General features: G+C 37.5%; 1 protein-coding gene across 1 annotated transcript; it reads left to right on the top strand.

Moving 5' to 3' along the window:
• The first annotated feature begins 2,351 nt into the window (after positions 1-2,351).
• LOC139735368 (cytochrome c-like) lies at positions 2,352-10,648 on the top strand. The gene is made up of 3 exons (XM_071646120.1): positions 2,352-2,455; positions 8,975-9,194; positions 9,736-10,648. The coding sequence occupies exons 2-3, from the start codon at positions 9,002-9,004 to the stop codon at positions 9,900-9,902; spliced, it is 360 nt and encodes a 119-aa protein (XP_071502221.1). The 5' UTR covers positions 2,352-2,455; positions 8,975-9,001; the 3' UTR covers positions 9,903-10,648.
• The last annotated feature ends 1,088 nt before the right edge of the window (positions 10,649-11,736 follow it).

Below are 11,736 nucleotides of genomic sequence, written 5' to 3' on the forward strand. Positions count from 1 at the left end.
AAGAAAAAAAAAAGATTGACAAAAACCAAAATAAAAGTGTGTGCAATTTCAAATGTGTTAGTAGGCCCTCCTGTTCTCTGTTGCATGTTCAGTTTCTCCTCAAGGGGCTAAAGATCTTCTTTGAAAGTCACATGTAGGCCTGCAGCAGATTTTTTTGTTTTTTGTTTTTAATGAGAAGAAATAAACAATGAGTTTAGAATACACATCAAAACTGCAAAGAATGTGAACAATTTCACAGACATAATTGATCAAAATACACAGGAATAAAACTACATTGTAAAAACAATAAAATTGTTGGAACATTCGGAAAACACAGAAATTATTTTTACTTTTATGTTGCAGGATGAAAATGCATGGGGAAAACAGCAAGTTGAAATGCTGAGTGATTCTGAGATTGAAAGAAACCAGTTAAAGAAATCGAAGATCTTTTTTTTTTTCTAAGAGTTTATCATATCTCTATGTTATTGTGTGCTCAGTAGCCTTGGTATGTTTGCAGGTGAATTTGAATTGAATTTGAATTTATTCATTTAATTTCCAATTTTACATTTACATTGCATTGTTGTTTACATATTGACACAATATTACAGTAATATATCAGCATGAATTGACATAATATAGGGTACTTATACAAACGGAAATGGGGTGACCCAACTGAAAGCATATAGCTTGTCAAATTTGTAGGTCAGCATGACGAGTAATAATCATAATTATGTACAGAGTAATTAATTGAGAATATAACATATATACAGACTCCTGAAACATATTTACATAACTTGTACATATTCACATATTAGAGGTAGTAAACATGAATGAGAAAGAGAAGGAGAGAAATAGAGGAAATAAAGTGAGAATCGAAGGGGGGAGAGAGGGGGAAGAAAAAGAAAGAAAGAAAGAAAGAGACAAAATAAACAGAATTAAAATGAATAGGAATTCCACATGAATAATATACCATGTAAAAATTGATATAAGATAACCTTATAGGGTAAAACAAGTGTATGTGAAGCACCTTCTTTTCCCCTATTACTAGTAATTGGACAGTTGTCGGTAATTTCCGAAAAGAGTTCAATAACTCGCAGAAGTCAGTTGACACTTGTTCAGCGGTTGGTAAACTTAGCATGTATCACTGACTTCTTTGGTTCGGACGTGCACGTGCTGACAAAATCCATGGACAAGCCAATCAAATAGCCGTATTACCGGCATTTTCCAAATAAGGAAGGTGACCTTCGGTCAGGGTCGCGGTCCACATGTAGGACAAGATTGAACAGCGTGCGTCCGTACGTGCGTAGGTAGGAAAGGTGACGCATACGATTTATTCATAGTTTATTTAACATCCGGGCATCTTGCATTTTAACGTACAGCTATCGCGCGAATACCGACTGCACAGTGCTTCAAACGGACAACATGAATTTCGTACCACATGTACATCAATATGAACTTCTTCTTTTTCTCTTTTTTTTTTGAGGGGAGGGGGGCGGGGGGAGGGGGGGACCGCCACCGGGAGTGAGTAAAATTGGGTTTCACTCTGTCTCTTGGATAGCAAATATCAACAGTCCAATTACAGAAATTTGACAGCTGAAATAATACACAAATTCAGTGGCGGATCCAGAGGGGGGCGCAACCGGCGCACGCCCCCCTTATTTTCCGTTAAAACAAAAGAAATAAAAAGAAAAAAATGAAATGAAACCCGGAAGTGGCACCAGAAATATTAGTCACGCCCCCCCCCCCCTTTACAAAATTCCTGGATCCGCCCCTGAAATTTGATGAAAGCATAGTCACATTACTAACAAATTGAAAACTTTTTTTGAGTGGTTTTCTGATACTTCAAGTGATATTTGAGTGATATTTGAGTGGTTTTCTGACATTTGTGTGTGGTACCTGTATAATTGAAGTTTTGAACACTGTTTGTCCGTCCTTGCTATAAAAATTGAGCCTAATGATAATACCATGACGGTATTGCTAATGACCTTGCTTTCTTGTACATATATAAATCATGGACATGGCGAGTGAAAGTCAAACCCGGAAGGTGAGCTCACCTTACCGGTAGAACAGTAGTCCGGAGTCATGGTGTACTCGTTTACGGTACGGAAAATATAACTCGCCGCTTCCTTCGTGGGTATGGCCGCGTCATGACCCCAAACGTCACACATTTCGTAGCAGGACGCGTACGCCCACCATCAAAATGACACACATACAGTAACACCACATGGAGAGCACGTAGTACTGCGCGCACGCAAAGGAAAGGTTATGAAGCACACTATGCATAGACTTACATTACATCAGCTAGATTACAGAATAGGAAACTTACGTGTGTGTGCGATCAGTTTCGTCTTGTGCGTACGCCGCCATTATTACTCATACACCGAATTCTGTAACGTCCATCACTACCATTTGATCAGAAGTCGAAACTCCTGAGTTGAACAGTGCGGTTGAAACTTTTTAGTTTTAGATTCTAAAGGTAAGATTTTATGTCTTGTGTTTGACAGTATTATTGAAAGTACTGCGATTGTCATTTAGATCACAGAAATTGGGAAAATTTTCCATCGAATTTTAGTTACATCAGCGTGCTTTCTGTCGGTAGCAAAGAGATTATACCTATAGAGTAAGTAGTCGCCATACGCGTGCGTACAAATAGTGCGTCCAAAATTGAAGAGGGAGCGCACACTCAGCTCCTGGCACTGGATCTAAGTCTACGTTCAAGTCATATCTTCTCATATCATATATGGAATGATATGTTATTCTTCATTACACATTTTCATTTTCAGAATCACAATGTGGTTAATTGTTTAAATATTAGTTTTTACGATGATATCATATCATTTGAACCATTTGGTAGAGTCCAGACCTTTTTGTTGTTCGCAAAATAAACAGTGGGAACTTGGGTGTAGACTAGACGGTACTTGAGCATTATGACGTTTGTTTCGCGTACATTCCCACTCACATCATAAAATCAAACAACATCAGCACCATTATGACGCTTAAACATGACCATTGTGACGTCACAATAAAACAACGCAAGGTCACTGCGCCGAATATTCAAGTCGAGCGCATTAAACAGTGCGCTGCCATCTACTGATTAATAACTGTACAGGATCCGTGCAATGGCGGCTCCCACAACGCGAAATGGCAGCTTCCTCGCGCGGCTGCCTCCCCACTGGACTACGCCCTCTTGTGGTATAATCTCTTTGGTCGGTAGCCGGCTACGTCCGCAGGGCGACCTGACAGTCGACACTGACTGACGCATTTATGCCTTCATTGATTTCACGATCACACAAAATGTCTCAGCTTGCGGTGCAAATCATATTGTAATTTAATCATACAATTCCCGGCCTGTACACCTATACTTACCTGTTTATGCCTTTAAAAAGGCATAAACAGTAACACTAGCTTAACAGAGTGTAGACGGACAGTGAGTGTAATTGTTAGAGAGGTAGAGTCAGAGAGATAGATTCACAGTCAGTGAGTAGAAGTGGCCTGAGCTGACCTGATCATACGTGTCAAGAGTCGGACATCGCCTTTTGATTGTCGCCACTACGATAAAGGCACTAAATGTGTCATTGTCTGTATGATAGGTGATGTGCAATATGTGTGGGTCAAGGTCAAGTGTGCCGCAACTATGGCCTACATTATGTACCACCAGTTTGGGTACTGTAAAAGTGGATATTTTCGCACAACTAATTTTTTTTTTGCGCTTGGCCAGGCGAGAAGACTGAAGAGTTTCGTGTGTTTTTTCAATACATATATGGCAAGGAAAAATATTTGCGTGCTTTTATTTTCGCGTTGATTTCTGGCTGCGCGAAATACATGAAAATTTCAACACCGCAAAAATTTCCACTTAGTTTTACGGTACAGTTGAACCTCTCGTATCCGGACAAGTCGGGACCGAGGCTCATCCGGATAAGGGATTTGGCCGGATACGGGAGACTCAATGCTTTATACATGTACATATACATACACATGTACTGATGTAGCCCATTGTAGTACCACATGTAGTAATGTGTATACTGCCACCTTTTCATTGTTACACTCAGTAACAGACCCCAAAATAGAGGATTGTGTTTGCAAGAATGAAATCATTTTCTTTTATAGATTCTTGGGATGATTTACCTAAATAATTATTAAGAAATGTATCAAGTATGTAATCCATGTGTGTTTGTGTAGGAGTTCTCAAGGAGTTGGGAATCCCCCTTTCCTCCCGTAATTATTTTATTAAAAAAATCACTGCGAGATTGCGTCCGTATTAATAGAGAGATCCGGATAAAGGGAGGCCGGATAAGAGAGGTTCAACTGTATTTGGACCAGACAGGGAGGTGCAGGCTACTGTTTGAGGACAAGAAACAAAAATCTCTCCTTTGTAACGCCAAACGTTGCGGTGCTGAGCTCTGTGCTGCCGAGAAGCTATGTGTTCTACAGTTAGATCCATCACTGGTGTTGCTTTCCTTTGCTTTGACTTTGAGTTGACAAAATACAACACTTCAAATGTTTTTAGACCCTCCTAGCTCAAAAGCAGCTACATGTAGCAGCCTATGGATCAAGTTCTGTTTTTTTAAATGCATCATTCCTAAAATGCAACTTACCAAACCAGCAATGCAGCTTCAATTTGCTGCCCCTTCAACATTTTTGGAAACATGAATTTTGTAATAACAGTGTGTAAAGAATGCAGGACACTTACAGAAAATTTGTAAAAGTTGCACTTCTTTAAGTTAACTCTCAATATGTGGAATCAAAATCTTCTACATTGATTCACCAATTTCACCAATTACTATTAAATTCAAAAGCTTAACATTCAAGTGCTAAACCTGCCAAACAATATTATCTTTAAGATCTATGCACAATGAAAGTGTTGTACTGAACTTGTAGTAATACTACTGTACGAGCTGAAATTTTCGCGAATTTCGCGAATCGCCTTTGAACCGCGAAAATAACACGCGAAAATAACAACACGTAAATAGTTACGTTCAGTTAGACCGTCGCAACCGCGAAATTAACAACACGCGCAAATGTCCTCCAAGTAGCAATTCGCGAAAATATCCGTACGCGAAAATTTCAGCTCGTACAGTATATAGATCTGGTCTATAGTAGATAGAAGATTAGAATAATGTTAACCTTTTTATGAGATACGATGTACTAGTAGTAGTACCTGTATGATGTACTCCTTTTTCAGCCCAGGGGTATTTACAAAATTCTTTTAAACAAGCTCTACCACAAAGTTACATACGGGTCAATCCACGTCAAATCATCCAATTTTCAGGAAAGTTGTCACCCGACCCCCTCCGATTTTCTTTAAAATCGCACCAAATGTTCCCCAAAGTGTCTGACGGAAAATCCCAAAATATTTTGCCCCAAGGTCAATTGGTTGCTAAGATACAGCCTCACATAGCAACCGGTGCGCATTCAGAAAAATTAGTTAAAAGAAAATTAGGCATTTTTGATTGATTGTGGTGGCATGGATATTTATGCAAAAGTGTTCATTTTCAGGAAATTGAGAGAACTTTATAGTCTTTGCAAGAAAAACTGACTGTGACACGAAATTGACTTTTCGTTAACGTGCATGAGGTCACCGAAAATGGTGTTAAATGTTAATTTCCAAAATTTTGATGCATATTTAGAGGCTAATATCTTCCACATTTCATCACCTTAGGTTCTAAAATATTATGCTGTTGAAGGCTTTGACTTGCTCAGTAATTTTGAAAAAAATCGGCGCATTTATGTCCACCGTTTTTACGGAGAGCGCCCTCAAAGTTGACAAAAATGAAAAATGTGCCAAATTCAAGGTCATGGATCACCCTTCGTCCCACCTAGGAATGGCACCAATTTTTGTGTATTGATAGACATTTACCTATATTATCTTGGGTTACCAAAGAAATTTTGCTCCCGAAATGTTCAATGGCAAATTTACTCTACCGAAAATGGTCGTAAATGGCCAAATTCCCATGTAATATCACATATTGGGTTTAGAGGACATTTCAAATGTCCAGGCTTTCAAGATAAAAAGGCCTAGCCCTGTGATATTTGCAGTAGGGATAGTCTGTTATACATGTTTTAGTAATATATACCACAAAACACTTTCATTACATAATAATGACCTTGAAATTTAATCCAAATTTTGATAAAAACAATTAATTGCTCCATTTTCCTCATTGCACTGCATGCAATATTATGTAATACATGTTTTGTAACACTTTTCACAGAGCAATATTTCAAGAATTATGAAAGTTGACAGCCTACCACATTAAGGTTCTAAAGTATTTGTGCTCTTCTTTCAGATTTTGTGTCAATTTGATCATGAATGTTATACCCTTGACCTTGAAGTGCTCCTAAAAATAGCTGTAAATTTGTTAACTACAAACCTACACACGTGACAGGTGTATTATGGCATGCTATACTTGTGATTCTTTCACAAACACGAAAGCTTTTTATGGTGTAAATGTATATACTGGAATTAATCTATACATGCTTGCAAGATATGTTACAATCAATCACTTTGTTCTGATAATGACCCTCGATATGTGACCTTCAAAATCATGAGAAATGCCTATTCCTCTCCACAAAGACCTGTAGTTAAGTACGTAATAATAGTTGATAATTATGGACATTGCGCCCAACATAATAAGACTCTTATTCTAGCCTGTGAAACGCACATTAAAAGGACTGAGAGTCTTCTTTTTCGGGGGATTTGTTCTGTACCTTATGAAAACTTCCAAAATCATTTCAATTCTTATGTATTTTCTTGTTTTGGGAATTTCTTATGTATTTCTTTGTTTTTCTTTTTTCTACATCATAACCATGTTTTTTTTTTATTGGAAATTGTCACAGCCCACTTTTCTAACATAACTACAATAGAATTAATCAATCAAAGTGATAGATAGTAAAAATGGTCAAGTTTTTATGAGTTTCACCACAAAGCACTGTTTTCCATTGGAAATGCACACAAAATCACAAAATATTACTGTCCCCTTTTTTGATTGAAATTGAGGGTCATTGTCAGAACAAAGTAATTAATTGTAACATATCTTGCAAGCATGTATAAATTAATTCCAGTATATACATTTACACCATAAAAAGCTTTTGTGTTTGTGAAAGAATCACAAGTATAGCATGCCATAATACACCTGTCATGTGTGTAGGTTTGTAGTTAACAAATTTACAGCTATTTTTAGAAGCACTTCAAGGTCAAGGGTATAACATTCATAATCAAATTGACACAAAATCTGAAGGAAGAGCACAAATACTTTAGAACCTTAATGTGGTAGGCTGTCAGCTTTCATAATTCTTGAAATATTGCTCTGTGAAAAATGTTACAAAACACATATTACATAATATTGTATGCAGTGCAATGAGGAAAATGGAGCAATTTATTGTTTTTATCAAAATTTGGATTAAATTTCAAGGTCATTATTATGTAATGAAAGTGTTTTGTGGTATATATTACTAAAATATGTATAACAGACTATCCCTACTGCAAATATCACAGGGCTAGGCCTTTTCATCTTGAAAGTGTAGACATTTGAAATGTCCTCTAAACCCAATATGTGATATTACATGGGAATTTGGCCGTTTACGACCATTTTCGGTAGGGTAAATTTGCCATTGAACATTTCGGGAGCAAAATTTCTTTGGTAACCCAAGATAATATAGGTAAATGTCTATCAATACACAAAAATTGGTGCCATTCCTAGGTGGGACGAAGGGTGATCCATGACCTTGAATTTGGCACATTTTTCATTTTTGTCAACTTTGAGGGCGCTCTCCGTAAAAACGGTGGACATGAATGCGCCGATTTTTTTCAAAATTACTGAGCAAGTCAAAGCCTTCAACAGCATAATATTTTAGAACCTAAGGTGATGATAATGTGGAAGATATTAGCCTCTGAATTGGCATCAAAATTTTGGAAATTAACATTTAACACCATTTTTGGTGACCTCGTACACGTTAACGAAAAGTCAATTTCGCATCACAGTCAGTTTTTCTTGCAAAGACTATAAAGTTCTCTCAATTTCCAGAAAATGAATGCTTTTGCATAAATATCCATGCCACCACAATCAATCAAAAATGCCTAATTTTCTTTTAACTAATTTTTCTGAATGCGCACCGGTTGCTATGTGAGGCTGTATCTTAGCAACCAATTGACCTTGGGGCAAAATATTTTGGGATTTTCCGTCAGACACTTTGGGGAACATTTGGTGCGATTTTAAAGAAAATCGGAGGGGGCCGGGTGACAAGCACTGGATGATTTGACATGGATTGACCCATACAAGATTTCAACATTTCCTGTGGAATACACCATAGAATTGTTCAAATCACAAACCTCTTCTTTGGTCTCTATTTCTAAACTCTGTGGAAGAGCGGCTTGGAGCATTGAACATCAAAGCCAGTGAGATGCTGAGCTTTCAATTGTCATAATATTATATAGTACATTTGTACTATAGAACCTACTCACAAATTTGCACAGAGTACAATTAGATTCCACTCCTCTAACACGTCCCTGTTTGGACTTCAAACACTTCGAGTCTATGTACACTATGTGTAACCAGATGTGGTCTACATTGTACACATGTGTGTAAAATCCTTCTGTAGTACTTTGCAAGCAACCTGTTTTTATTAGTGTTTCTGTTGTCATCATGGTCATGTCGTTGTTATAAAATTCTTTGTAGAATAAGCGGTCCACAGTTGTGACTTTTTTTTTGTTGGGAAAATGCTTGATATCTTAATATTTTAGGCTGTTAATTTATTGCATAATGCTTTATGTGGTAGGATATTTTGTGATACAACTGACCTACACATTGCACATCAAAAGTGATAGCTTTAAAAAATTTTTAATCACTGCTCCCAATGGTTAACAATACCTTTCAGAATGTGTTCCCTCAGTCCTCTAACTGATAAGAATATTTTGGTGGTAAGTTAACACCACTTCTAATTTTCTGATCTCCTTTGTTTCCCCCTGTACTCTGGTTCTTGCCAACATGTGCTTCTCCAGTGATACTAGATACCTCATCCTGTCACAATGGGCAAAACAGTAGAGCCAAACTTCGGAGACCCAGACAAGGGTGCAAAGATCTTCAAAGTGAAGTGCACACAGTGTCATCAGATTGACAACAGCGGGAAGCATAAGCAGGGCCCAAACCTCATGGGGCTTTGGGGCAGGAAAACGGGCCAGGCTGAGGGGTTCAAGTACACGGATGCCAACAAGAACAAAGGTGAGGCCAGCTGAAATTTTTTCTCTCTCTTTTTCAGAGAGCATTGTATCATGAGCGTGTAGTGTGTTGTCATATTTTTTCTTTTTGGGGGTGGGGAGGGATGGACACAGAGAAGTCTCAGTGCATGGAAACCCTGTTGACTCCTACAGTAACATTAAATGGGAAAATATTCTGGAAGTACAGCATGTGTATTCACCTTATGGGCAGGATTAACATGAAGAGAAAGTGACGTTACCTGTCCAACGGATGGATAAGTGCATTATACATGCGACCAGGAACGGCAATTTTCTTTGTCTTACATTGGAAATTGTGCCATAGCCAAACAAATTATAGGGATCTGAATTAATATTTTGTTTGGACAAAATGTTATTATATGCGTGTTTGTTTCAATGAGAGCACACTGTAATTGTGTACTGATTTTTCTGTGCAGTTGATAAAACATGTAGGATGTGTCCTGTGAAGTGATCTGGAAGATGAATATATCTTGACCATTATTGTTTTTGTATTTTTTTTTTCTCTATCTCTCTGTTTTCCCCTACAGGTATCACATGGGGCTTGGACACGTTATGGATCTATCTGGAAAATCCCAAGGCATACATCCCTGGAACGAAGATGGTGTTCGCTGGCCTGAAGAAGCCCAAAGAGCGTGCAGACCTCATCGCATATTTAAAGGAGAAGACGACGGGGAATTATACCAAGGACAATTAATGACACGCTACTTAGTTGGTTTGGAAAGACCTCAAGCATTTCATGGAATAACTGTATTAATATATTTATACAAAGTTTTTATTGGATACCTAAATGTGTGTACATGTGACCATGTTATTAAGACTTGCCATGACTGCTGGCAAGTCTATTTCATTGTATGCACAGTACTTGTGTCCAATTAGAGTATATTATACAGTTACGATTCAAAAATTGTATGCCATTTGCAGTGCATTGAGACAGGCCAAGTTGTTGGTTTGGTATTGAATTGAATCATGCTGGCCCCTAATATGCGATCATTTTACTAATACTTAGGGCGCGAGATTGTTTTCTTTATTCATGTATTTATTTTTTATTTATTCATTTATTCATTTATTCATTTATTGTGTATGTTTTTGACATTTTCCTATATGTTTTTCTTCCAGAGTTGTATACTGCTGGGGCTAAGTAGGAATTGTCTTATTCAAAATTTAAAAACTTCAGAATTGAAGAACACATACTTGTTCTGTATAGCAAGTTACATGTTTGATGTGATTTATGCGTGTGATGTCTTAGAAGCCATGTCTAGGCCAGTTTTTAAAGTATATCTTGGTGGATAAAAATTGATATCTGCATTGGCTTCATTTCTGCTCAGTGTTCAGGAACAAGAAGGCATGAAGAATGATAGTTTATTCATGTTCATGTCATTGTGTTTTACATAATTGCAATAGCGGTGCATGTAGCTGCATAATTTTCAGGAGCTCAGGTAGGAATGCACATTTTTGTTATTGTGCTTCAATTATGTTTGGAGAGTTAGTCAAATTACAGAAAGAAATGGAGCAGAGACAAAGATATTGAAAGTGAAAATGTGTAACTTTGTGTAAACTGTGTGATTCAGGGGTGTGAGAGTCCAGTTTAATCTGACTTCAGACTTTTTTTCTTTTTTTTTTTTTGCAGTTCAAATGCATTGAAATGTTCAGTTTAATATTCAGTCAAACCTTTGTCATAAGTTTTTGTTTTTGTTTTTAGACTTTTTTTTTGTACAAGAACTCTCACACCCCTGATGATCATTCGGTATGCCATAGTCCGTGTGCCGTACATACTTGCAGACAAACTGAATATGACCTATTTTGAGGTTTTTATCAAGCCCTTCCAGTATATAAGTCATTGTCCCATTGAGCATTACTGTACTTCAAAGAAACATCACAAATGTTCACCTATGGAAGTGTGTCGATACCTTGGGTCGAAACTGAATCATGTTCTTCAATACCATCATGAACGAGGATTAAAAGCCTGTGATGTTGTACAATTTATTCAGGTTGTCCCCCTTTTTTCTCGTCTTTCAACGACCTAGCAATGTTAAACATTTGTAATATACTAATTCACCCAAAGCCGTGTGCTAATGTCAGATTGGCTTCACTCAGTGTGAGAGGACAATGGATTAGAGTAAAGCTTTTACTAAGAACCTTCATCTGAAGGCAGCAGCCTTTTAAGATAGATCCTTGATTCCGACAGACTGGTTTTGCTTTGTACTGTGGAGCATTTTGTGAAGGTGAGCCCTGTGGAGTCTTTGGAATCTTTCAAGGACTTGTCATTCACGGCTGGGTGACTGTCTATTGATTTTACCTTCCCAATAAGGGCAACCCTCTTGGCAAAATGCGCTCTGCTTCAGAGCTGTTTTGAACAGCATGTACAAGTACATGTACTACTGTATGTGATATGTGTACCAAACAAGTAAACAACTTTTGTACATGTACACACATGAACTAACTTCAATGCAAATGTTGCATATTGTGTAAGCCATGAAACAGAAACGGTCACAAGATGTGTGAACACTTAGACAAACACTGCATATACA

Source organism: Diadema antillarum, unplaced genomic scaffold, assembly GCF_040938485.1.
Source record: "Diadema antillarum isolate AM-2024a unplaced genomic scaffold, OU_Dant_1.0 seq00000573_RagTag, whole genome shotgun sequence".
Classification (NCBI taxonomy): Eukaryota; Metazoa; Echinodermata; class Echinoidea; order Diadematoida; family Diadematidae; genus Diadema; species Diadema antillarum.

Coding starts and splice junctions, on each gene's coding strand:
- LOC139735368 (XM_071646120.1), top strand. CDS start 9,002: ATGGGCAAAACAGTAGAGCCAAACTTCGGAGACCCAGACAAGGGTGCA. Junction 9,195..9,735: donor GGATGCCAACAAGAACAAAG/GTGAGGCCAGCT, acceptor TTTCCCCTACAG/GTATCACATGGGGCTTGGAC.